A 25,822-nucleotide genomic window follows, 5' to 3' on the forward strand; every position below is an offset into this window, starting at 1 on the left:
TGCAGTCCTAGGGCCAGTCTTGCTTATTGCATATCTGCGTTCCTCAGCCTCAGAGAGAGATCAGCTGAATTATTAACTTCTCGGAATCTGTGCTGTTATTAAAAGCATCGTACTCAGAACTGCACTGGGGCCATCCCACTTTGCACTAATTAGTACATCCGCCTTTGTGGAGTATTTTGGGTAGCTAATTTGATAGCTTGACCTCAGGGAGTAAATGACGAGGGTTGGCTTTATTAGCCACGAGTGCTGTATGGGGTGTCCTGTAACAGAGCGTGCTAGGTGAGATCAGGAAAAGGAAAAGCAGCTGACAGTACAGTGGTGGGAGTGGTAGAGATGTGCCTGCATGCCCACTCCTGCTGAATGCCCAGTCTGAGTGGCTGGGCACTGCAAAAGGGAACCTCTTGGTATGGGAGGAGATGGGATTACCCTAGCCCCAAGGCCACAGAGGAATCTTCCCCCGTAAAGGCCATAGAACTATTCTGCAGCTCACTTCAGTCTCCCATCTGGAGGCAACCTCTTTGGCCTCTATACTCCCCCTTCATTGTGCAGTCAGGCCAGTGGGTCTATGCAGAGACGAAGCTGCCAGCTCTGGCCCAAATTTACCCACGGCGGGGGTTCCCCAAATTGTTTCCCATGACCCAAATGTGTGGCAAGTAGGGCCCACCCTCTGTGCATACAGGAAAGGGTTCAGAAGTGGCCCCAACCTGTGTTACTTCTCCCAGCGGTGGCCATCCTGGCCTAATGTGACTCCCTGTGGGATTATCTAGGGCAGGAGAGCATCTGCTCACAGTTAATCCCATCTGCATCAGTCAGAGTGAAATGGCAGTGCAGTCCCTAAGGCAAGAAACCCCCTCTGTATAACCTGCCCTTTAGCTGAGCGAGTGAAAGAACCTGAGATAGACAGTGAGATAGGAGAGGTGGGAGCCTGGTGTTCCATTAGCCTCTGTCTTTTATTCAGACCAATGCTGTGCAAAATAAATTAAACTCACCGTGACTAGCCTTTCTATCAGCATCTGGCATCTTTTGTTTCAACCCGCAGCCTTCCATCTCCACTGATCCCTGGGGCTGCTACTCACAGGGGTTAGAGCTGGGCAGAACTTTTCACCCTACACTTTTTTTGGGGGGGGGGTTAAAAATACTGATTCGGCAATACCAACAAGTTTCCCAACTATGTATTGATTTTGTGGAATTATTTTGTGAGAAAAAAACAACTTTTAAAAAAAACTCTCAAAAAAATCAAAATGGCCAGTTATGACATTTTCGAACATCTCATTTTTGGGTCTGAAACAACTTTTTGTTTCAAAATGTCTTAATTTTGTTGAAAAGTGCTCAATTTTTTAATGTTTTTTTAAATGTTGAAATGAAACATTTGATTTCGTTAAAACTAAACTTTGTTTGACTGGAAACTATATTTTTCTTTTGAATTTTGCTGAACTTTTTTATTTTTTTTTAAATTTGGTCCAAGAATTTTTTTTCAACTTTTTGAAATTGCCAGTGAACCAAAAACTCCATTTTTTACCCAGCTTCTACCCCTCTTGTGCCTGATCTGATCCAAGATGCTGTATCTATCTATTCATGCTGAAATAACTTCAGGGTAGGGAACTTTCTCTTCCTGCCTGTATGATAACGGGCTCTCCTAAGACACTGTATAAATAATGGATATAAGTCTTGAGCTCAAAGGAAAAAATCATCTCGCTGTCAGGGTTTATATCTTCTTCAGGGTTGTGTGAAACTGGGTTCCTTTTTATTGGGGCTATCGATTAATTGGAGTTAACTCGCGCAATTAACTAAAAAAACCTTAATCATGATTAATCGCACTGTTAAACAATAGAATACCAATTGAAATGTGTTAAATACAGTATTTTGGATTTTTTTTACATTTTCAGATATATTGATTTCTATGACAACACAAAGTGTACAGTGCTCACTTTATATTATATTTTTTATTACAAATATTTGCACTGTAAAAATGATAAACAAAAGAAATTGCATTTTTCAATTCACCTCATACAAGTTCTGTCATGCAATCTCTTTATCATGAAAGTGTAACTTACAAATGTAGATTTGTTTGTTACATAACTGTACTCAAAAATAAAACAATGTAAAACTTTGGAGCCTACAAGTTCACTCAGTCCTACTTCTTGTTCAGCTAATTGCTAAGACAAACAAGTTTGTTTACATTTACGAGAGATACTGCTGCCTGCTTCTTATTTATAATGTCACCTGAAAGTGAGAACAGGCTTTCGCATGGCACTTTTGTAGTTGGCGTTGCAAGGTATTTATATGCCAGATATGCTAAACATTTGTATGTCCCTTCGTGCTTTGGCCACCATTCCAGAGGACATGCTTCCTTGCTGCTGATGCCCATTTTAAAAAATGTGTTAATTAAATTTGTGACTGAACTCCTTGGGGGAGAATTGTATGTCTCCTGTTCTGTTTTACCTGCACTCTGCCATATATTTCATGTTATAGCAGCCTCAGATGATGACCCAGTACACGTTCGTTTTAAGAACACTTTCACAGAAGATTTGACAAAATGCAAAGAAGGTACCAATGTGAGATTTATAAAAATAGCTACAGCACTCGACCCAAGGTTTAATAATCTGAAGTGCCGTCCAAAATCTGAGAGGAATGAGGTGTGGAGCATGCTTTCATAGGTCTTAAAAGAGCAACACTCAGATGTGGAAACTACAGAACCTGAACCATCAAAAAAGAAAATCAACCTTCTGCTGGTGGCATCTGACTCAGATGATGAAAATGAACATGCACGGTCCACACTGCTTTGGATTGTTATTGAGCAGAACCCATCATCAGCATGGACACGTCCTCTGGAATGGTGGTTGAAGCATGAAAGGACATATGAATCTTTAGCACATTTGGCACATAAATATCTTGCGACATTGGCTACAATAGTGCTATGCGAACGCCTGTTCTGACTTTCAAGTGACATTGTAAACGAGAAGCGGACAGCATTATCTCCTGCAAATTGTAACCAAACTTGTTTGTCTGAACAACTGGCTGAACAAGAAGTTGGACTGAGTGGACTTATAGGCTCTAAAGTTTTACATTTGTTTTATTTTTGGATGCCGTTACCCTTTTGTACATCAAGCTACATTTGTAAGTTTAACTTTCATGATAAAGAGATTGCACTACAGTACTTGTATGAAGTGAATTAAAAAATACTATTCTTTTGTTTTTTTACAATGCAAATATTTGTAATCAATCATAAATATAAAGTGAGCACTGTACACTTCGTATTCTGTGTTGTAACTGAAATCAATGTATTTGAAAAAGTAGAAAACTTTAAAAAAAATTAATCACGATTAATCGTGCTGTTAAACAATAGAATACCATTTACTTAATCACTTGACAGCCCTACTTTTTATATTTTTGAAGCCTTGTCTATAGTGGGATTTTAGCTACCAGGGCACATTCAGCCTTTTTGAATAGACATGATTTACACTGATGCAGTGCTCTTTGTGTTGGTGCACTTTGACTTCATTTCAAACCAAGGTAAAACCACACTGCTGCTATGTCACATGTACATTAGTGGTTTGCGTTGGTGGCTAACAACTCACTGTAAAAAAGGTCTTATAAAACTTCCCTAGTATTATTTGCATCACAGTCGTGGTTCAAGGCCCAGCTGAGGTCAGAGCCCCATTGTTCTGGCAGCTGTATTAATATGCACTGAGAGAGAGTCTGTGCCCCAAAGAGCTTACAACTGAAATACACAAGATGGACAAAGAATGAGGGGAAAACTGAAGCACAGAGTGGGGAATTGACTAGACTCCTGCTCTCCTCTCTCCCAGCTGAGTGCCTTATGCACCTGACCATACTGTAGGAATGGATACTGCTATACTCATAGATGAACAGCATTCCTCTTCATATACAGCAGCTCAGTTTGTAGACTAATTTAATTTGCCTTTTTCCAGGGGAACATGCACTACTAACCATCACTGACTGACTCATAGGTGCTACATAACATTTGTGGGAAAACATCAGCATGTCGGTCAAGAGGACAGAAAGCTTCTCATGAGAAGAAAAATAAAGCCCACAGCAGGTCTTGATGTAAAACAACATGTTTGCACACCTTAAAGGAACAGCTTGTTTTGTAATCAAGCACATGTGCTGTATCAGGCACTTTCCACAGGGAGGGAAAATCCCCACACCCCTAGGGGCCAGCAGGTAGCATTTGCTAACTGCCACCTGAGATGTTTTAGTGCATCTCGCTACCTAAATGTTGCAAAACACTCTAGGCTTTTCATTCCGTGGGATAACAGGTACCTTGCATTGAACCTTCTATAGCTTCCTCTCCAGCCACCGGTGCTGAGAAGTGAAAGTTCAAGCCCTACAGAGGGCTTGTTCGCCAGCAAGGCTTGTCTATCGGGATTGCTTTGTTTGTGAGGAAGGCTCGTGAATTGTACATGCTTAATCGAGAAAAGGGAGAATTTAGAAGAGGTATCATATAGAACAGTAAGGCCCAGATCCTCAGTGATATTTGGGCACCTGACCTAAAGCAATGGGAGTTAGGACTTTTGCTTAGGTTCCATAAATTAGGAGATGATTCATCAATGTGACTTGTTTTAAAGGGACAGGTTTAAGATGAGATTTTTTTCATCCCGGAGGGATTGTGAAGTAGATAGTCAAAAGGCGTAACAGGAGTAAGGGAGACTGAATGAGTTCAAAGCATGGATGGGCATTTACATGGCATCAAATATAGACAGGTGCCTGCTGGGAAGCAGGATGAAGTTTCTCAGTGGTAGAGGGTGGAATAAATGGACCTCTGGTTCTCTGTCTATCCAAAATATTAGAACCACTCAGAACTTGGAGCATGGCAGACTTTCAGAATCCCTCAAAGCTACTCTGCACCTGCCAGCACCCCTGACCTGGAGAGATGAGGAGGGAGTTCAGTCTCCATGGCCCACTGAGTTCTTGCCATCTCTCCTAGCATTACGAACAAGGAGCTCAGTCCATGCCAGGTGTGGTGGTGGTTTTCTGTGAAGAATTAATTGTGGTACCTGGGCCTTGATTATATTGTAAGTTCTGGGCAGAAGCTGTGTTGTCTTCTCATCAGAGAGCTGGTGGAAATTCGGGATTTCCATTTAAACGGGAAATTTGGACCTTTTGAAATTTGTTTGTTACAATTTGGAATGAAAACAGGTATTTTTGAAATTTCCCACAAAATAGAAATTCTGAGGAAAAAAACCTGTGGTTTTGGAAAATGTTCATGTTGGAATTTTGAACTTTCGTGTGGAATTTTTGTGTGCTTTTTATATTTTTATTTATTTTTACATAATGTAATAATTGAAAGAGTCATCAAATGATGGTAATTGTGATTAGATGTTGATGGATGTTTTGGCTGCCTGCGTATGTTCCTTCTGTGTGCCACACCAGCCCTGTGCGGACAGCTGGCATGGCATGGTGACCTTGAGCGATCCACCACAAGATCCGTTAAGGGATGAAGGCACCCAGCCAGGTTTATTGTTGACAAAGCACGGTACTAGTATCTTGCAGACTCTACCGGACCACTAATACATGTATGCCCGTAACAATGGACTAGCTCAGTGAACGGTGGGACTTTCCGTTCCTCCCTAGGCCAGACAAAGATACTCCCTCTGAGATACATCTTTGTACCCTGATACAAACAAGTTAGTACTGCCCCCTGACATCACTAGTTATCACCCATCATCTTGTACATGTTGGTTCGATCAGAACATCTCTATTATGTACTGTCATCCTGACCTTATCTTTTAGGAGGGGTCAGTGTGTTCCTGTTATCCTGGGGGAATGTTTTTGTACCCTCCTTGATATCGGAATGTTCTGGTGCCACTTGATATCGGGATGTGTTTGTGTGAGCACTCTGTGACTAGCACTCCTTAGGAGTGTATTTCTACAATATCAGGCCTGTTCTTGCAAAATTCTGTGAGCAGGTCCTGCCTCATACAAGGGCTTATGTCTCAGGCTCTCTTCCTACTACAGTAATGTTCTGTAGCTACTCCTCTGATTCACATTTAACACGGCTGCTACTCTGAAACTTGACATTTTGATGGGATACTGGAAGCTGTGAAGCTCTGTAGCCCATTTTCCAAGCCCTGAGCCATCTTTTTGGATGGGAATGATGGGTATAATACCTTTAGTGTTGCAAAATTCTGCTTTGGGCTTGCTGCAGAATCAGAGACATGGTGGAAGCTGCATATTCTCTTCCCTTTGATGACCATGCGTTAGCATGACAATAATGGGATGGTGGGGGAGGGAGCCTTGCTGAGAATTTGCATGTTTCAGAGAGATTGTCAAAGGGAAATCCCTACCTCCTGGAACTAGCTGCAAACCAGACCTCTGTGCCTGCAGCTTCTCCCACACTGGATGTTTTCATGTATTTCCAATTGAGTTCAGTCTCATTCAGTTAGACCATAGCGTCCATGAGTTGTGGGGCCTTTTGGCAAGATGCAAAGATTTCCCTTGGGAAATGAGATTCTGTTCCCACAATTCTGTTCCCACCTCCTGTTGCTCTTCCTGCTCATTCCCAGCCCTTCTGTATTTTTCATTTCATTTCAATACTTCATCAGCTAGAGAAGGATCCAAACCAGGACCTGGATCTAAAGGCTGGAGGTGTTTGCAGGGGGCTCCTAACTTTACATTGAGCTGAATCAGGATCCCAGATCCAGCGTCCTCTTCCCCCTCTAAAAACATCTGGATCTGAAAGGTGTCAAGCCTCTTGCCGTGCCAGGGGTTCTGCCAGCACAGCTGGCTGCTTTGTTCAGAAAACAGGACTTAATATGCCTCCTCTGGGCATGTCTTTTTATAGTGCATATAGAAGACTGGCTCTGGCACTGCAGACAAATGGTCGCATAGCATGAACCCGGTACAGCAGGACAAAAGAAAGTCAGAGTGAGAGAAACTTTTTGATTCACATCCTTTGCCAGACTTTCCCTGGAAAGCATTGCATGAGGATTAAGGTGTTTTCTCTAACAGAACTGCTCTTTCAATGCTGCTCTGAGAAATCACACACTCACACACGATGCCCCCAAATGCTTGCATTTAGACAGGCAGTCTCATCTAGTGGCAGGAGCACTGGACTTCAGCTGCTTCTGAGTTCTAATCTTGGCGTGTTCCCTTCTCTCTATTTATAACTACATCACAGGATTGATGTGAAGATTAATGACAGACATCAGTATTGTCAACCCCAAGCATTCAAAAATCACAAGATTGGTTTAAAAGTTGTGAGATTTTTTGTTGAAAATTGGGGTATTTTTTATTTGCTGCTTGATTTCTGAGCCTTTAGGGAGTCATGTTTTCCAGCTTTTCTCTGCAACCATAAGGGCTAGAAATGTACTTTTAAAAAAAGAAAAGGAGGCTGAGATTCTTACATAATTCCATGACTGCAGGAGTTGGGACTTAAAAAAAAAAACAGTCAAAAGCCAGAAACGCTACCACCACTAAATATCACAAGACACATGGTAAAACCATGAAATGTTAAGTGTTTATGCTAAATGGCATCAACACATTGCTGGTCTAAGGTTTGGTCTACACTACCAACGTACGTTGGTATTACTACATCTCTCACCCTGCAATGACATAGCTACACTGACCTGACCCCGGTGTAGACAGTGTTGTGTTGATGGAAGAGCTTCTCCTATTGATGTAGCTACTGCCTTTCAGGGAGAAGGAATACTTACGTTGACTTACTATCTACGCTTACGGAGAGTAAGTATCTTCACTAAGTGCCACAGCTGCACTGGTGCTGCTGTAGCACTGCAAATGTAGAGAAGCCCTAAATTCATCTCTCGGCTAGCTAAGGAAACCCTGTTGCCACATCAGGACATCAGGTGGGATTCTCTCACCAGGTTTGTAAGAGTCGTGCAGTGTCAACTGGCTGTGGAAGAGCTTGCAGAAGGTGGGCACCATGTGGAGTGGCCTATGCATGTGTTCTATAGTCCATGTCTAATATTCCTTTTTTGACTTGCTAATCAGAAATGGGCCTGAACCCCATCCCAGCTCTGAAAAATCCCCCAGAGTTCAGATTCAACTCAGATCTTTGTAGCTGGCAGCATCTCTGGAACTGGCTGAACTGAACACCCTCGCGCTCTGGGAAAGTTGGGACTGGACCCCAAACTTTGCCGCTGAGGCCCATCTTAACTGCTGATAGAAGTAATTTTAGGCTGAGCAGCAGTAGGACAGCTAAGCCTGTATCTCTGCAGCTGAAGGGCCAGATTAGTGATGAATGGCGAGCCAGTCCGAAGGCACTGCACATATGGGGCCAAATTCATCCCTGGCGCAACTTTCCGTTGCCTTCAAAGTTGTTACAGAACAGACGAATCAGGCCTTTTGAAACTCCGGTTGGGATGGGATAGTGGTGAAGACAGTCAGGACCAACGACTGATTTTACATTTGGACAGGGCCTTTCTTTTTTAAACAAAAGCTTTTCCAGGCACAAGAGCAAGCTACCACAAAATAACAGGCCCAGCTAGTCCCTGAGCCCCTTGTTCCATTGCAGCTACTGGCAGCAGCCTCTTCTGGGTCAGTAACTACTGGGAGAAAATTCGTCACCTCCACTTCGAAGCTCACGAAAGCTTATGCTCTAATAAATTTGTTAGTCTCTAAGGTGCCACAAGTACTCCTTTTCTTTTTGCGAATACAGACTAACACGGCTGCTACTCTGAAAGGAGGAAAATTGTCTCTCTGCTTAGACCTGCAAACACAGGACATCCAGCTGATGGAAGAGAAAGGAGGGGTACCATGTGGGGGGTTGTGACCACTACTGTCTTGGCTGACACACCAGGGATTGAACTGGGGACCTCCCAAGCTGAATGCATGAGCTGCTGCAGTTTGAGCTAAAGATACACAACCCTACCCACTGGGACGGTAACCAGCTCGTCCTCTGTGGATCAGGCAAGCAAGGGACCAGTAAAACACACACACCAGCTTGTTACATGGGCATAAGATAACATCGCTGCTAGGAGACTAACTGAAATTCATTTGGGGCTTTGAGACCAATTTCCAGACACAGCGATGAGCAAAGTCAACTTTGGCTCCAACCTACTTGCCTCCACGTACACGTCATGAAACCTCGCTGGAGGTTTGGGCCTTGTGGCCTAGGCTGACCTCCCAGGCTGAAGCCTAGAGCTTCTCCACCAGCCCTCAAGCCAACTCACTCCTCCCCAGCCTGGGACCCAGGCTCCACTGGGTGGGTTTGCTTTAGTTGAGTTCTGGCTGAGGGGAGCTGGGTAAATGGTTGGCATGACTGCTGGCTCTTAAATGTCTAGATGGCATGGGACAGAGGCTAAGTATCGGATGGTCATGGAGAGACTGAGCGCAGTGATTCTCCAGGTCTGGAGGTACAAGGGACTTTGCCCATACTGTTGTGGATAAATAGGCCTTCGGTCTCCAGGGCTGTCCACTGGACACCTTTCCCCAGCACTAAGGTTACTTTATAACTGATAATGATTGAGGCTGATGTCTTAAACTAAAGCTGGCAATTCTGGGGGAGAACAAGTCGGGAGGTCAGGTTTGTTTGTTTATTTAAGCTGAAAGTGGCTGCCCCCGAGACAGTTGGGTCAGTTGTTTACAACCCAAATCTGTTACCAGGTAAAAACTGGTAGAACTAGCTGAAAGCAACAGGAATTTTCCTACAGCCCCCCAGGCTACAACAGATAATAACAAACAGGGCCCCGTCTCTATTAAAAAGCCACTTGAGGAGAGGGTCACTTGTTTGTTGATGCTAGGGTCTGGCAGACCCAGCTCACCTCCTGGGTATCCTGCTGTTAGGAATGTCTGAGTAACTGAAAAACAACCAGGTTTCAGAGTAGCAGCCGTGTTAGTCTGTATTCGCAAAATCATCCGATGAAGTGAGCTGTAGCTCACGAAAGCTTATGCTCTAATAAATTTGTTAGTCTCTAAGGTGCCACAAGTACTCCTTTTCTTTTTGAAAAACAACCAGTGGCAAAGGGTCATTTGGAAAGAGAGAAGGAAGGAAATTTGAAAATCAGAGGGCCAAATGCTGAGCTCCTCATGATGATGTATTTGTATGTTTGTAGTCTGTGCAATTATTTGTGCTACAGGAGCATAACTCCTTGGTGAGTGTGTTATAGTCCCACCGACTGGCCTCTACCACCTAGGATATTACAATAGTGCTTAGCCACCCCATCCTGGAGCAGGGCCCCATTGTGTTAGGTCCTGTACAATCACAGAACCAAAAGACAGTCGTCTCCTTACAATCTACGATAGTCCATGCTCAGATTTCACTTGTCCTTCTTCATGCAAAGTTCCCGAATGTACCAGTGGGAGTTTTACCCATACTGGCACATCTGGTTTGGACCCAAAGATTTCTGGTGCTGTGGCTTATAACAAAAGCCATTTGAGTGCTGGGAAAGCAGCTGAAGCAGCCAGCCCTCAGCTTGGCGTAGGACAACTGGCTCCAACTTAGTTCAGGCTACTTCCTCGTACACTTTATTAATTGTTGGAGTGTTTTAATAACCTTTGGTTGAGTGCAGCTGAAAATGCAGGCATGTCCCAGAGCTATTAGAATGGATAATTGACAGCTTTCAGTAGGAAACGCCTGATGTCCTGCAGATGGAAAGATAATAGTGCCCCTCCTCCCCCGTTCATTCAAGAAGAATCTCCCCCATCCCTCGGAGATTAATTGGAGAGGTGACATGCGCAGTATGCCCCCACCCAGGTAGAACAGTATGAAGCCATTTAAAAATAATCCCAATCAATTTAGCAAAAAGAGAGGACTAGGTTGGGAGAAGGGCATTTATGACAGTGTCCAAAGTTGGGTTGGTCTTCAGAAGCCTTATTAGAAAGAGAATACTCGCATATTAATGCATCTGGTGCAATTATTTTAAATTAATTTCTCTAACAAACTTGGGGTGATACAAGGGACCATGCACAGAAATCTGGTATTAGTGTCACTTGGGGGGACAATCTGTGTAGACAAGAAGTGGGTGGGGAAACAGAAGCACAGAGAGAGAACTAAAACCCAGGCCTCCTCACTCTGTGGCCCTGTCTCCTGGGCCAGGCTGCCTCTCAAGAAGCTTTCCAATTACATCCAATGTGAGCAGACACCAGAAGCCCGGTTCCGATCTCTGTCACTCCACTGCCCCAGCGTATCACCACTGACTTCAGCGGAGCCACTCCTGGCTTCCAGCGACGAGGGGCGAGACCAGAATCCAACCCCAGAGGGTTCCAGTGGACTGAGCGACACAAACCCAAGTGCTAACTCCTTTATCTTAGAGGGGACACAACTGCGAGCAAAATCTCACCCTCTAACTTCAGAGCTCTTGGAAATCTGGGCACGGAAAGTTCTGCAGTTTATCTTGACTGTGCTGCAAGCTTTATTTTTAGAGTATCATAAAGGGCTTTTGTTCCAAGGTGTATTTAGTAGGGGAGTGGAAGGGGAAGTGGGAGGGCTGTGTGCATAGGGTATGTGTCTCTTGGTCTTTCTCTTCTAACCCACCCTGCTGCCCGATACTCCTGGAGGGTGGAGTGGGAATGAAAAAGAGAGAAAATAATAATTAAAAATACTGAAATCATAGTCTAAGCGCCCAGGCCTGGAGGCCTCTGGTTGCCTTAAAACATACATTAGCACAAATAGGGCACGGTGCCCAAAATCACGAAAAAGGTGGGGCAGGGGTGGTCTCACCTCTGTCAGCAGCTAGTGTGTGCCTTGGAGTAGCACAGTTCTGACTGTGCTCCCCTTCTATAGATAGTGGTGTCTAGTGCTCTGGATTGGGCTTCAGAAGAGCTTGGTTCTAGTCCTTAGCTTTGCTGGTGGATGACCGTGGGCAAGTCATGTCACCTTTCATGACCTTACCTGTAAAATGGAGCTAATGATACTGACCTGCTTTGTAAGGCACTTTGAGATCTACTGATGCAAAGTTTTATCTAAGAGCTAGGTGGTCTTATTGCATATAAACTCTTCCTCTTTTCTAATATATAAACTAATTCTGGGGATCAAGCAGTTAGAAAAGGGGGCAGTGCTTAAAATCAGGAGTTCTGGGTTCTGTTCCCAGCTCTGCCACTTACTTGCTGTGTAAGCATAACCACACTGCCTCAGTTTCTGGAGCAGAGGCAACAAGAAGTTCCCAGTGCATGTTCTGCACACCAGCATCTCAAGCAGTGCTCCAAGCCTGACCCCAAGATCGGTAAGTCAGATGAACTTGGTGGCCTGGATCCACACCGGTACTTATATCATTGCCTCCTCCTGCAGAGACAGCCTTGACCTTGTCATGGCTGATGTCTCATGGCTTCATGCCACCCTGGCAATAAAACAATGGATGGGAGTAAGCAACCCAGAATCTGGCATCCATGTGCAGGTATAACCTACGTAGAGCCCATTCCCCTGTTGACCGAGTGTCACCACTCCACATTCCCAGCTTCCTCTGCACTCTCTCTCTCTCTATCTGGCCAGTCTTTTGGCACAAAGCTCTGGCCAGAGGCTGCCATCTGCAGCCAGATCTCCAGCCAATTCCCTTAGCAGCGTCTGCTCTCTCCCACTGCCAATGCTGCTGCTCCAGCTCCAGCACCTAATGGGTCCTTCTCTCTAGCAAGCCCAGAAAGAGGTTGACAAATCCTCTGACCAGTCAGTACTGCTCTTGGGGCTTCCTGTGACCTGAGAAACACCCCCCCACACTGCACCCCAGTCTGGTTTTGCATGTAAATTGTACCATTACTGGCTTTAAGCGGGTCTGGATGAAGGAAAACGGCCCAGGATCTCAGCACTGATCATTGGACAATATTATTTCTGTATTTGGAGTCCCAATCAGAAAACATTTGATTGGACAATGCCACCAGTCCAGCTTTGCTGCTGCTGTCCATGGGTCAGTTAGGAGACATGTTTTTCTTTTCCCCTCTCCTCTTTTGATCTCCTCGAATTCTCCCCAGTGGTGCTGGACACCAATCCTGGGCCCGATTCAAGGCCGTGATAAAATGGGGATTACCCTTTGGACATTGCACCCCTTCCCTGGGCGGGGCAGGTTACCAAATTATGTTCAGGAGCCAGGGGATACCCAGACATTTCAGCACCTACTCATCTCACTAAGGACCATCATGTTGGTTGAATGGTGGGTCATCCTCTGTTATGGTGGTTCCCAAGCACTGGCCCACAAACTTACTCTTACAGCTGGTGCTCTAGGCTCCCCCATCTTTCATTCACTAGGCTGTCCCCCTTTCATTCACATTCAAGGTCTGTGGCAGGTAGGAGCTTTTACAATGAAATGGAAGGCAATAGATAATGGCTAGTTCAGGCCTAGATCCTGAAAGTCCCTACACACCAACGGCTGCTGAACTCCAGGATGAGTGTGAGCAAAGGCTAGGAGGATCAGAACAGGCATTGTCCTCTGCACCTAGTGGGAGTCTTGAGCCCCTTCTGCCCCCTCCCCGCACACACACAACCAATCTTACTCCCTTGTTTTATTCACCTGCTGATGCGGGCTGATAAACAGGCAGGATGGAGTGAGAAAGGGAGACCTGAAACATTTTTTCCTTCTTTCTTTTTCTTTTTCAGGCTTGCACCAACACGTCTCCTGGAATCCTCGCCTGCCTTCCATGCCCAACCAAAATGAGTCACGCACCGAGCCCATCCGTTGCCTGCTCCTTGCAACACGGATGACAGAAACTATCCAGCGAGAATGGTAACGCTTGAATCCTCAATGATTTTCTTTTATTGCATAAACCTTTTGGCTGTTTACAACCAAGTTGCTACAGAGCTATTGCCAGGGAAACCCTTTCAGATTGTGGTAAAGCGGCATTATGCCTGGGCTACCCTTTGCCTTCCTGTGTGCGCTGGAGTAATGCTGTCATTATTAGTTCAGAAAACAGGACAGCAGTACAAGAACAGTATGTGGAAAGGTTATTGCAGAACTCTTGTTCCCTAGCGTGCCCAGCAAAGTCAATAGAAGGATCCCCTGATCTGGTGCATTCTGAAGTTGGAGGCAATGTGCTGCAGAGGGGTGCTGACACCTAGTAAAGTAACATTTCTAAAAGAGGTTCATTGAAGAGGAAAAAAACACCAGTCACCTTATGGGAAGGATGACTAGAGGAGGCGAAGAAAGGGGAGCCAAGGGTTAATGTGTAAGTACAATGATTGTCTTGTTCAAAAATTGACAGAAAAATATGAAGCTTAATTTAGAGTGTGTGTGTGTGTGTGTGTGTGTGTGTGTGTGTATCTGGGTGCTTCCAAATAAACACAGCAAAGAGCAAATCAGTCCCTGGCTTCATGAGAAAGACTGATGCTCTGGGTTGGTGTTGCAGCGTATGAAATGCATTCCCGATACTGAACGTGAGCGTGAAACTAATTATCACATCAATGAATAAATGAATCCACTCCTACTTTTGTCATACTTTTCCCCTGGAGGGTTTTTCCTCCTTCCTTCTCCCCTCCTCTTTAGAAACTGATAGATTCCTCATCTCAGCCAGGCTCCACATTCCTATCTGGTTCAGCACATAAAGAGTTAACAGCTGCACCTGTTTAAGGTGTACCTGTCCCATGGCACCTGTCTCATCAGCCAATCAGTGGCTGAACTCTGGGGAGCCTACCTGTCAGCAAAATACCTGTACACAAAAACCTCAACATAAATCAAACACTTCACTTCACAGGCCATGTCTGTAGTTAGCAGGTACTAGAAGAGAGAAGTCCTTAGAATTTGCTGTCTGCAAAGATTTGGAAACCTGGGGAAACATGTCTAATGAACTAGAGTAAGTAGATCATTTTTTATTTTATTTAACTAATCCCCTAAGTATTTCATCTGAGGCAGGATTTAAGTACTTCTGGTCTGAATGAATTAGACTCCACAGGTTTAATCTGCCTGTCTAGCTAGTTATAAATGAAGCTAAAAAAGTGAAACAGGGCTTTTTCTCAATCTTACTATTCTACAGTAACCCAGTGCTGCTCTTGTTATGAGTCGGTGATTACTACCATTTAAAAAAAAAAGGCAATTTAAAATTATGATGATAAATTTTCCCCCAGACAGAAATTTGACATGCAAGGATTCACCTCAGAAATTCCTCTCCTCTTGCCCTGAAACAAAAAAAAAAAATCCAACATATCATACAATTGATGGAGTTTTTTCAATTAGAAGGTACCCCAAATAAATCAGTAATCCGTTCTGGAAAAGTTTCTCGGTTCTTCTAACTAAATAGATTTTATCAAGGCCTTAGAAATGGATGTGAACCCATTTATTTTGATTTGGGGGGGGAAAGTATTAAGACAAGTATATTGTAATGCAGTTTTTCATGGACAAGTACCTGTTCCTCCAAAACTTGGGAACTCTTAAATGTTTGGGATTCAAAATACTTTGTACTGTTCATATGCATTTTGAGTAGCACACGGACCAACACCCAAGGGACCATCACACTGTAGGCAAAGGATGAGTTTTATAATTAATGGGCCCATTGGTAAGAAATTATATGGTAGAGATAGGACTGATATAGGGGAATGGGATAAGTAGGAGACCAAATCCTGCTTCCCTTAAACAAATGGATAGTCCAACTGAAAGTCAAAGAGGAGATATAGATATACACACTTTTGTGTATGTGCGCGCATGTGTGTATATCTAGAATGTAATATATAGAGAGGGTATATACGGAGCTTTGAAAATGTGCATTTTAAAAATGTGTATAATTTTACACACACACAGATTGTCCTGCCTCCCACAGGTATTGGGAATTAATTTGTTAATGATTGTAAAGGACAGTGCAGATGTGAACTGCTAATTATTATTATATGTGCACGCGCACACATATTGTTACAGGCCTGAGTAAAGAATAGAAATGTCTTAATTTTTCCCCTTTTGAACAATTTGGGTAATTTAAAGTTGTTTTGATTTTTATTTAGCTAGGAGTCTGGTCATATGGCTTATTCCCTAAATACTATATTGTGTGTGTGTGTGTGTGTGTGTGTGTGTGTGTGTGAGTGATACACCCACGCAGAATTAGATTTATTAGATTTTTCTACTGATTATGGAGCAGTGGGATTATGTTACCTAGTGAATTAGATGGTTGCTTGACCCCGCTCTTACTAACGGGACTGTTCTCCCCGCACCCCCATGTCCTTCAGATGAAACAAAGGGAATTGGTGAGAGCTGCATCTCCTTTGTGATTGATAAAAATGCGGAGGTTGCTATCTGGTCTCCATCTCTTGTTTGTTGCTTTTCTAGTTGCCTCCAGATCAGGTAAAAGGCCCCCAGCCACTAACTGAATACATGTGAACTGAAACCTTTCCCACTGCTTAAGCTTGTGGATAGTTTTCCAGACCTTGGGAGACTTCAGCTTCATTTGTTAGCCCACAGCTGCCACAAAGTTTGGCTCAAGAGCTCAGGCAGTTGGAGACTACAGTTTCAAGACCGAGTGTGCTGATGTCCTGTCCTGCACTGCATGTGGGCACGGGGAGCCAATAATTGCAGGCGACTCTAGAGAGAAACAATTTAAGAGGACAATGGGCCTGGAGTACCTGGAGCTGAAAATACCCCGGGGCCATGCAGGGGGAGATAAGGGAGATGGGAACAGCGTGACATCAAAGTCATCCATGAAACGTTCTCAGACAGCCTTTGGCTTCTGGCTCTGCCACAAGCGATAGGAGAAAGCTGGGTCACTGAATGAGAGGAACCTGTGGAAGATTTGCTATAGAGGGTGAACTTCTTAACAATGGGTTAATCCCATTGGGCCACATTCATCCCTGTGTATTTTCCACTGAATGCATCCGATGAAGTGAGCTGTAGCTCACGAAAGCTTATGCTCAAATAAATTTTAGTCTCTAAGGTGCCACAAGTCCGCCTTTTCTTTTTAGTGGATGCAGACTAACACAGCTGCTACTCTGAAACCATTCATCCATGGTGTAACTCCATGGAGGTCAAGGCTCTTGGCATCTCAGGACCAAGCATTTAGAGGGTGACAGCCCAGTTCTGAAGTGGATAGGGGTGAGTCCAGCTAGCAAGAGTCAAGCTCTTTCACATGGTCCTTTCCGGTGTGCATCCTTTCCCCATCACCACATGCCTGTGGCACACTGTTCAAAGACAGAGTGGAAGGGCCACATTCTGAGCTGGTGTAAATCAGCACAGCTCTATTGACTCATAGACTCTAAAGCCAGAAGGGACCATCATGATCATCTAGTCTTAACCTCCTGCACATCACAGGGCACAGAACCTCCCCCCCAATTCCTGTAACAGACCCCTCACCTCTGGCTGAGTTACTGACGTCCTCAAATTGTGATTTTAAAGATGTCATGTTCCAGAGAATCCATCATTACACCAGTTTAAACCTGCAGGTGACCCATGCCCCATGCTGCAGAGGAAGGTGAAAAACTCCCAGTGGAGCTATACTCCAATTGAAGATCTGGCCCAAAATGACAAGGACACCCTCTTTCTTCATAGCAATTTTCAGCACAAAGAAGGGCTGGAAAGGGGCCAGTTTGGCAAGGGCGGTGAGCCTTTTCGCATATGATTATATAAAGAACATCTTAACGTACCCAGCTGTGTCTGTGGAGCAGGTGTATAACATGGCCCCGCTGCAGCATGTGGCTTTGAAAGAGTTAACCAAGAGCTACTCCCAGCTGTGGTTTTGTGGTCGAAACCATGATTGCCAGAAGCAAATTTTTGTCATGCACAAGGTGTGTTATTAAAACTTGAGTTATGCTCCTGGTGAATGAAAAGTTAAAGCCCTTTATTAAATCCTGGCTGTAAAGCCAAGAAGGGCTAACCGTACTGGCAGCAATGTATATTTTCAAGCAAGCCATGGGTTTTGTTTTTATAAAATGATGTTGCGAGAGATTTGTAAATTAAAAACCCAAATAACTGCAACACAATGCACATTAAAGGAAATGGAATCATTCCGAGTAAACCCTAGAGTCAGAGCAATGTTCAATCGACATTTACACAGTCTCTCTTTATATATTCTGGTTTCAGAGTAGCAGCCGTGTTAGTCTGTATTCGCAAAAAGAAAAGGAGTACTTGTGGCACCTTAATGCATCCGATGAAGTGAGCTGTAGCTCACGAAAGCTTATGCTCTAATAAATTTGTTAGTCTCTAAGGTGCCACAAGTACTCCTTTTCTTTTTTCTTTTTATATATTCTGGAGCAGGTTTCCAACTGGCATAAATCAGCATAGCTCCAGTGCAGTGAACAGAGCTAAGATTATTTACACCAGCTGAGGCTCTGGTTCTGTATTGTGAGAGCCACTCTTTGGAATTTTGATCATCATCAAAACGATCATCCAAAAAGCGCTAAAATGTATATTCTGCACTTGGACCTGATCCAACATCACACTTAAGCCTGTGCTTAAGTTCTGTTAATTTGTATGGTGCTCATTCCAGGATCAGATACTTAACACTCAAGGACAATTATGCTCATGGTAAACAATTGAAAAAATATTCCCCCATTTGACTTAGTCAGTGATTAAATTCTGGCTAAAACTCTATCTCCAATGCATGATTCTCAGTGGGCTCAGAGGTTAAGCTCCATTGTTTGATTATTATTGTTACTTATTTGTATCATGCTAGTGCCTTAGAGTTCCAGTTATGGATCAGGACACCATTGTGCTAGGTGCTGTATAAACATGCAGCAAACAGATGGTCCCTTATACAATCTCAGTATAAGACCAGAGACAACAGGGTGTACAGACAGGCAGGGGAGCACAAAGAAACACTGAGATGACACTGGTTGACATATTGTTAGTGGCCAAACTCTTGTTCATTGTCCTTGTTCTGTCTTTGGCATCCATGATGCCCTGTCTCCAGGAAACGGGTTGTTTAATTGTGTTACACCTAGAACTGGGTGAATCTTTTTCGTTCCACAGATACATTATTTGAAAAATATCATGACATGCATTGATTAAATGAAGAAAGTTTTTCCCAGCATGGGGGAGACCTGCTCATGGGAGATCCTTGTGCCCCAGCGTGTGTGGGCTGCTTTGGGAAACCTTACCAACTACCAGTTGGGCTTCTGGAAAAGGCCATTCAGGAATGGATGATGGTAGCGCGAGCCAGGCCAAAGTGCAACTTATCTCTGAGGAGAAAAAAGAGAGGGGTTGGAGAGAGAACTGAAGGTGGAGGAAGGAAAAGGAAATACAGGAAAGAGGGGAAAGCTGGCGTCCAGAGAGGAAGTAAAAATAGGAAGTGAAGGAAGGAAGGAGGGAGGAAAAAGAAAGATACATGGGTAATTGGGGGTGTGTGTGTGTGTGTGTGTGTGTGTGTCTCTCTCTCTCTCTCTCTCTCACACACACACACACACACACACACACACACACACACACACACACACACACACACACACACACACGGGTTCAAGTTCCTGGTCTGCCACAGACTTTCTGTGTGACCCTGGACAAGACACTTAGCCTCTCTGTGCCTTTGCTATTCTTAGTACTGTACTTCTTTAAAATGAAAGCTGAGATTCTCACAAATTTACCTGATTTCAGGAGCTGGTCATGTCACTCAAAGTCCTTGAATTCTATGGTGATGAGAGTGGAATAGGAACCTGAATAGAACAGAATGGGGCCTTGATCTCTGTCAGCTATCACAATATAATTAATTAATTAATTAATTACTGGATTAAACCCAGGTCATCTGAAGAGCTGTCAAAAACATTCACTTTTGCATGAAAAATTGTGAATCCACTTGTGCCAATTCTCATGATTATTATTATTATTGTGAGAATATATTTGGTGGGTTTTTTTCCTCTTAAAGCCCCAGTTCCTGGAGTCAGGTGAATATGTGAGAATCTGTTTTCATTTAAAAAAGAAGTAAGCTTCTAGCCCTCCTGGTTGCAGAGATAAGTTTGAGAATGTGATGCCTAAATGCTCCAAAATGAGAGTGCCTATAAAAAGCACTCAGAACTCCATATTTTTAAAATCTCGTGATTTTTAAGCCAATCTTGTGATTTGGTAGGGTTCTCGCGATTTTTGAATGCTTGGAGTTGGTAATACAGAATATGTGTGTATATTAACATGGGGATCTCTCTGTCTCTCAATCCATCCTTCATGGTTGTATATTTATCTGTCTATAATGAATGAGTAACAGAGAGACTGTCAGCAGAGGTTCAAACTTAGATTTTCAAAAGTGCCTACTGATCTTGGGTGCCCAATTAGAGGTATCTTAAAGGAACCTTATTTTCCAAGGATGGGTGCTCAGCCCCTTCTGAAAATTAGGTTCTTACAAACATCAGTTCAGCCACTGAAAAACAGGCATACAAAATCACTGGTCACTTTTGGAAACCTCAGCCTTAATTCCTTAACTGTAAGCTATTTCCTTGGTTTAATGTCCTGGACTCTGTCTTATTTCATTGACGCTTTATTTCTATGGATTTGTAGGGTTCTTTTTTAAATAGAATTATTTATGAAATATCTTCTAGTAACAACTGGATACAAGAAAATGTCCTTAGCACATGGGATGAGGTGGTGTTTAGTATCAAATAGTAAGATGTTATAATTAATTAATTAAAATGAGGCACAGGTATTTGGCAGAAATGTTAACGAACCAGAGAGCTTGTTTGGTGGACTCAGATTAGATCTTTTCAAAAGGGATTTAAAGAACATGCACAGTTTTGTTGCATTGACTCGGATCAGATGGTAACTTGGTGGCTTGCTGCTGGTACTGTGTATGGAGACCTCAGTAATGATTAGCAGTTAGCAAGTAAGATGTGCCTGCAGCTCTGTTACTAGGTTATGGAATCGCTCTATATAGCTCTTCCCGTGCAAGAAAAACAGCAAATGTCTGGTAGGACTAAGAATCAGGACTCCTGGGTTCTAGCCCCAGTTCTGCCACTGATTAGTTGGGTGACCTTGGGAAAGTCACTTAACAAAATTCCCCATGGCTCAGTTTCCCTACCTGTGATAATGAGCTAGCTCCTAGGGGTGGAGGGAGAATGGGCTGGAGAAGGGCAAAAGAAAAAATGATTCTGAGGTACAAACACACACCCAGCAGGGCCGGGGAGCGTGTGATGTCCTGTTACATTAGACAGGTAGGGACTGCCCAGGAGAAAGATCAGGCCCATAAACTGTTGTGAGTTTAGAGCGAAAGGAGGCATGGGTGGGTCAGCGAGGCTATGGCTAATCTGAGTTTGGGATTACCTGGAGCACATCCCACTAGCCTGTTTATTCCTTTTGGCTGCCCACGCAGCAGGGCCCTGCCCTCTTCCTTCCCGCATGCTGGGTGTGCTGTGCCTTTCCTTTATTCGATCCTGCTCCACTGAAGGCCCATCCTCTGAGGTGCTGAGCACCTACTGCTCCCATTCGCACAGTTCGCGTTTCTTCACTTGAGATCACAACACATTTTGCAGCTGCCCGTTTCCTTTTCCGCCTGCCCCTTCTTCACTGGGGTCAGCTATCCTTCCACACACACACGGGGCAAGAGGGAAAGTTTGTCTTGTCATGAGAGTCCACATGGCACCTAGGAGGCAGAGGGGGGATTTCTAATTGCTGCACTAACCTGCCCCAGTTGGAAACATGCTCTAAGCAGATTGTGCTGGGGAAGGAAACTCCCTGTGTCAGAGAGTGATACGTCAGTGCTAAGTGCATACTTGGCAACTGTAAAAATACAAGGATAAACTGTCATGGTTCATTTGTATGCGTCTGTTGTAAGTCTGTCTCTTTTTGCGTGTGTGTCTGTGGTTTGCACATGTGCCTATGTGTGTGTGTTTGTGGCTGCGTGCTTGGTGAAAGGCTGGATTGGAGCTTTGCCTCTAGATGTATTTGTTAATTATAATTATTTTATCCAAAAGCTCTCAAGCAGGGAATGAAATCAGAGCGGAGGTTTGTCTCCAGCAGCTCTGCACTTTGCTCCTTTCAGAGGGTGCTGTTCTGCTCCATGAGGGAGCCCGGCTTGCTGGGCCTTGCTCATAGCTGGGTGAAACCTGCATGCTTCCAGAAGCAGGCGTGCTTCACCGATGCTCTTTATGCCTCCTGCTCTGTAAGCTGGGATGCTGATCTCATCCCAGGCCCCTTGTTGGCATATGTTGCTATAGCACTGGAAACTTTGAATGGGAGAAGCAAGGTTATTCCAGCCAAAAGGCCAGTCGTGTGGCTGTCTGGGCCCTGGGGTACAGCATGGCTGAATGGCAGCCCCAATGTGAATAATCCAGCATATGGCTAGCCTTTTATAATGACCCAGATCTCTGTGCTGGAGCTTTGGACACTCACCGTTGGCTGCTCAGTTCCTGTTCTTACACTGTGCAGCCATGAGCAGGGCCAGCTCCAGGCACCAGCTTTCCAAGCAGGTGCTTGGGGCGGCATTCAGAGTGGGGTGGCAGTCCGTGTCCCGCAGCGGCAATTCGGTGGCAGCTTCGCCGCGGTGGCTTTTGGGCTCTTCCGAGCGTGGCGGCAATTCAGCGGCAGCTCCGCTGCTGTTGCAGTGGTGGCAATTCAGTGGCGACAGCTTAGGGCGGCAAAATTGGTAGAGCCGCCCCTGGCCATGAGCATATGACGTGACCCATGTTTATGCAGCAGCTCTAACAGGCTACCAGGGTGCAGACAGAAAGGCAGACAACGGGGAGAAGAAACACACTTAAAACAAACCTCTAACTCAACGGAAGGGAAAATAAATGCAGGTTTTTTCCCACTTGGCTGCTCGTTCAATCTCGGCCCCTTTGGGCATATCTTCCTGTCTCAGCATAGCCCCTGGTGTTTATTCATGGCCGGAGGGCCGGCATTGGGTTAGTACCGGCAAACAAAAGGGGGAAGATGGAGCTGTCACTGAGTGGGACGGGGCAAGGGGTCTCTCGCTGGCAGACTCTAAACGGTTTGGGAAAAAAGCGACTGCACAAAAATCAGGCATTGCTTTGCACGTGACGCCATAGCTCAGCCGGGACAGCTCTCTGCACGCACCCGGAGAGACACCCTCCGTCCCATGTGTTTGTTTCAATAGCTGATCCCTTTTAGTCTGAGGTCCACACAAAGGCAGCTGCTTGTAAAAGGAAAGTTTGTTTTACCAAACAGAAAGGAGACAGTTTGCACTGGGCTCAGCGTTAGCTTGACAAATGCAACAGGGAGGGTGTGGGCCTTCGAGGGTGGCAGTTGGAGTGGATCTGGATCCAAAGTTCATGGATGTTTGGATCTGGGGTTTTTTGGATCAAGCTCGTCTCTTTCCTGAGCGCAGATTTACAGAGGTTGTGATGCAGGGCTTCGGACAGTCATTGTAGTCGCAGCAGCAGAGCATGATAGTATATTGCAGCTGAGTACACTCCAAAAGGCAGAAATGTGACCCTAAAAATGGCACCTGCTCCCTGGATGACACATCTGCTTCTCTCCTAGCCCAAGCCCATAGTTTTATATATGAGGCCCCCTGTACATTGCAGAGTTTTGTCAGATAGCTATAGTGGTCAAGGGTGTGGCAAAACACAGCCCCTAGCCAAAATAGTGATGCTGGCAAAAACCCCAGTGTAGGTGGAACTATGCTGACAGAAGAGTGCTTCCGTGGGGATAGCTAATTTAATTTGGGGAGGGGGTGTTACTCCTTCTGTCCTCATGCGCTGCATCTACACTCGGAGTCTCTGCTGGTGTAGCTATATGGGCAAAGCATTTGCAATGTAGACAAGATTTTAATTAACCCTGCTGACTCCCCCACAGCTGGGAGAGTGAGCTGGATTCTGTTCCACCTGACGCATCATCCACAGAACTGTCAGGCGAGTTCTGACTGCAGAGCCTTTTCAATGGAGGATTAGAGCTGGAAGGATCTCTGAGGCTTCTGATCCAAGGCTGACTTTGTATCAGCGATGGTTAGAAAATCAGCTTTGGATTATACTGTTACCCCTTTTGACCTGAGTGTCTGGCCAAAATTCAGCGTTCTTTGGATTGTTTCCATAAAGAGGAGAAATTCATGATGGAGTCAGGTGTTTTTGATGTGGTCCTTTTTAATCACAAAGAATGTACAAAGTCCTACTACCCTGAACACAGGAGGAATCAAACAACTGGACAGAATTTCTTTGCTCACAATTCCAAGCCCTTTCCAGCCAGGACTTAACCCAAAAGCGCTTTTGCTCTCTCTAGGCTTTTCTCAGGTTCATGCTTGTTCTGGCTGTATCCTTGGCTTTCTTAGCTGCTTCTTGCTCTGGGTATGTTTACGCTGGTGTTGAGAGACAACATACCTGTGCTAGCTCTGCTCAAGCTAGTGAACTACAAATAGTAGAGTAGCTGCAGTAGCTTGGCACAGTTGCTTGAGCACAACCTCATCCAAGGTTGTATGCATGTCCTTGGGCGGCTAGCCCGTGCTGCTGTGGCCACGCTGCTTTCTGTAGCAGGCTAGTTTGAGCACAGCATCTGTGCCTTTGCACAGGCGTTAATGGTGGCGCAGGGGAGACAGAGTCTGGATCCAGATGAGAATGCTTTCCCAAAGTGTGAGAGGGTTTGGATCTGGGGTACTGGTCCCAACCCATTTCTCATTTTAACAGATGTGCTTTTCTAACCTCCTCTGCACCCTGCTGTTTCGTCTTTCCACAGTGCCTTTCTTTCTGCTGATCCCAGGCGATAGGAATTGAGTCTCATCCCCCAGAGTAGGCTGTGCTGCTGACTGTTATTCCTTGAGAAGATTGGGTTGAGAACGGGTGAGGATTCCTGCCCAGACAGGACTGAACAGCCCCGGCGACAGACAGCCGTGAAATCTGAGTCATCCCGGCTCCTCTCCTTAGAGACAGGCAGAGCAGCACTGGGGGGGAGGGAGGGCTGCGTGAGAACTGCCAGAGACAACGAAACTTGCCAAACAGCTGGTGCAGTTTCACTTACCGAGTGAAACCAAGGTTAGCGCATCAGCCCAGCTGGTGTGGGTGAGGGAATGAAGGGCAATCGCAGCATCTCCGTTATACCAGCAGCTGGACAGGTGGGGGGGCTGCAAAAATTGGGAAACACGTGGGGCCAGCGTGTTACATGAGTAAAGAGCAAGAGCAGAACAGGCAGCTCCTTCTCCCAGGATGGTTCTGTCCAGTTTCTGGGGGAAACTGGGTACCACTAGATTGTTACATCCGCAGCTCCACTGGGGGAAAGTTAGGCCCACATCCTCAGAGGCATTTAGGCACCTAATGCTCGTTGATTTCAACAGAAATTAGGGGCTTAAATACCTTTGAGAATCTGGGCCTTTAGTGTCCCCGCAACTCAGGCTCCGGACCTGAGGATGAAAAAGCCAGTGTACCGTCTCCAGGAGCGCTCCCACTGCTGCAGCTGCAGTGGGAGGTTAGTGCCGACATGGCTTCTGAGCCCGTCCTGTTCTTCCTGCAGTCCCAGAGCTGGGCTGCCAAACAGGGTGGAACAAAAAGCAGCCCAGGCAAAATGCAGGCCCACAGGTCCCATTGGATGCAGGCCCACAGGTCCCATTGCCTTCTCAGAAACAGCCATTGGGCACCTGGCCTATAGGGGGAAGAGTTCTCTCAGGACACCGATGTGATCTCCTGCATTGCAGAACCAAAGGGAGCTGAAAGTACCCGTTAATAATAATGAGCTGCGTCCAGCCTACAGGTCCGGCTGGGTTGGTCACTCCTAGGGCTGTGAAAGTGGTCTCCTGAAGCCTGCACCTGTGCGTAACGGCACCCTCTGGCTACCACAAGAGCCCTTTGAATAAGCCAGTGGTTTTTAACTTGTGATCCATGGAGGCCTGAGGGTCTGCGAACTATGTCTAAGATTTCCAAAGGGCTCTGCACCTCCATTTGAAATTTCTAGGGGTCCACAGATGACAAAAGATTGAAAACCACTGGAATAAGCAACAGTGGGTCTTGCATGTGCAGATGGGGCATGAGAACAAAGCTGGAAACTTGTTTAAAAATGACTCCACCAATGTCTCACTTAAGGTCAAACCCTAGGACTCCTTATGGACACACAGAAGGCCCGTGAGCCCAATAGAGGGGCCAAACCTG

The 25,822-nt window shown here is 45.1% G+C and overlaps 1 protein-coding gene across 8 annotated transcripts in view; it reads left to right on the forward strand.

Moving 5' to 3' along the window:
• Positions 1-25,822, forward strand: part of GRHL3 (grainyhead like transcription factor 3) — an 84,074-nt gene that overhangs the window by 26,775 nt on the left and 31,477 nt on the right. For 3 of the 8 annotated variants that reach the window (XM_038377594.2, XM_038377593.2, XM_038377595.2), the window contains one exon: positions 13,505-13,631. The exons of 1 other annotated variant lie outside the window; for it this stretch is intronic. In XM_038377594.2, the coding sequence (XP_038233522.1) occupies positions 13,546-13,631 (86 nt within the window). In that variant the 5' untranslated portion in view covers positions 13,505-13,545. Of the gene's footprint in view, positions 1-12,064; positions 12,144-13,504; positions 13,632-13,874; positions 14,071-14,594; positions 14,695-24,418; positions 24,524-25,822 lie in introns of those variants that run through there. 4 more of the 8 variants (XM_043506008.1, XM_043506012.1, XM_043506009.1 and 1 more) reach the window with 4 other exon arrangements.

The sequence above is a fragment of the Dermochelys coriacea genome, chromosome 19 (genome assembly GCF_009764565.3).
Source record: "Dermochelys coriacea isolate rDerCor1 chromosome 19, rDerCor1.pri.v4, whole genome shotgun sequence".
Taxonomy (NCBI): Eukaryota; Metazoa; Chordata; order Testudines; family Dermochelyidae; genus Dermochelys; species Dermochelys coriacea.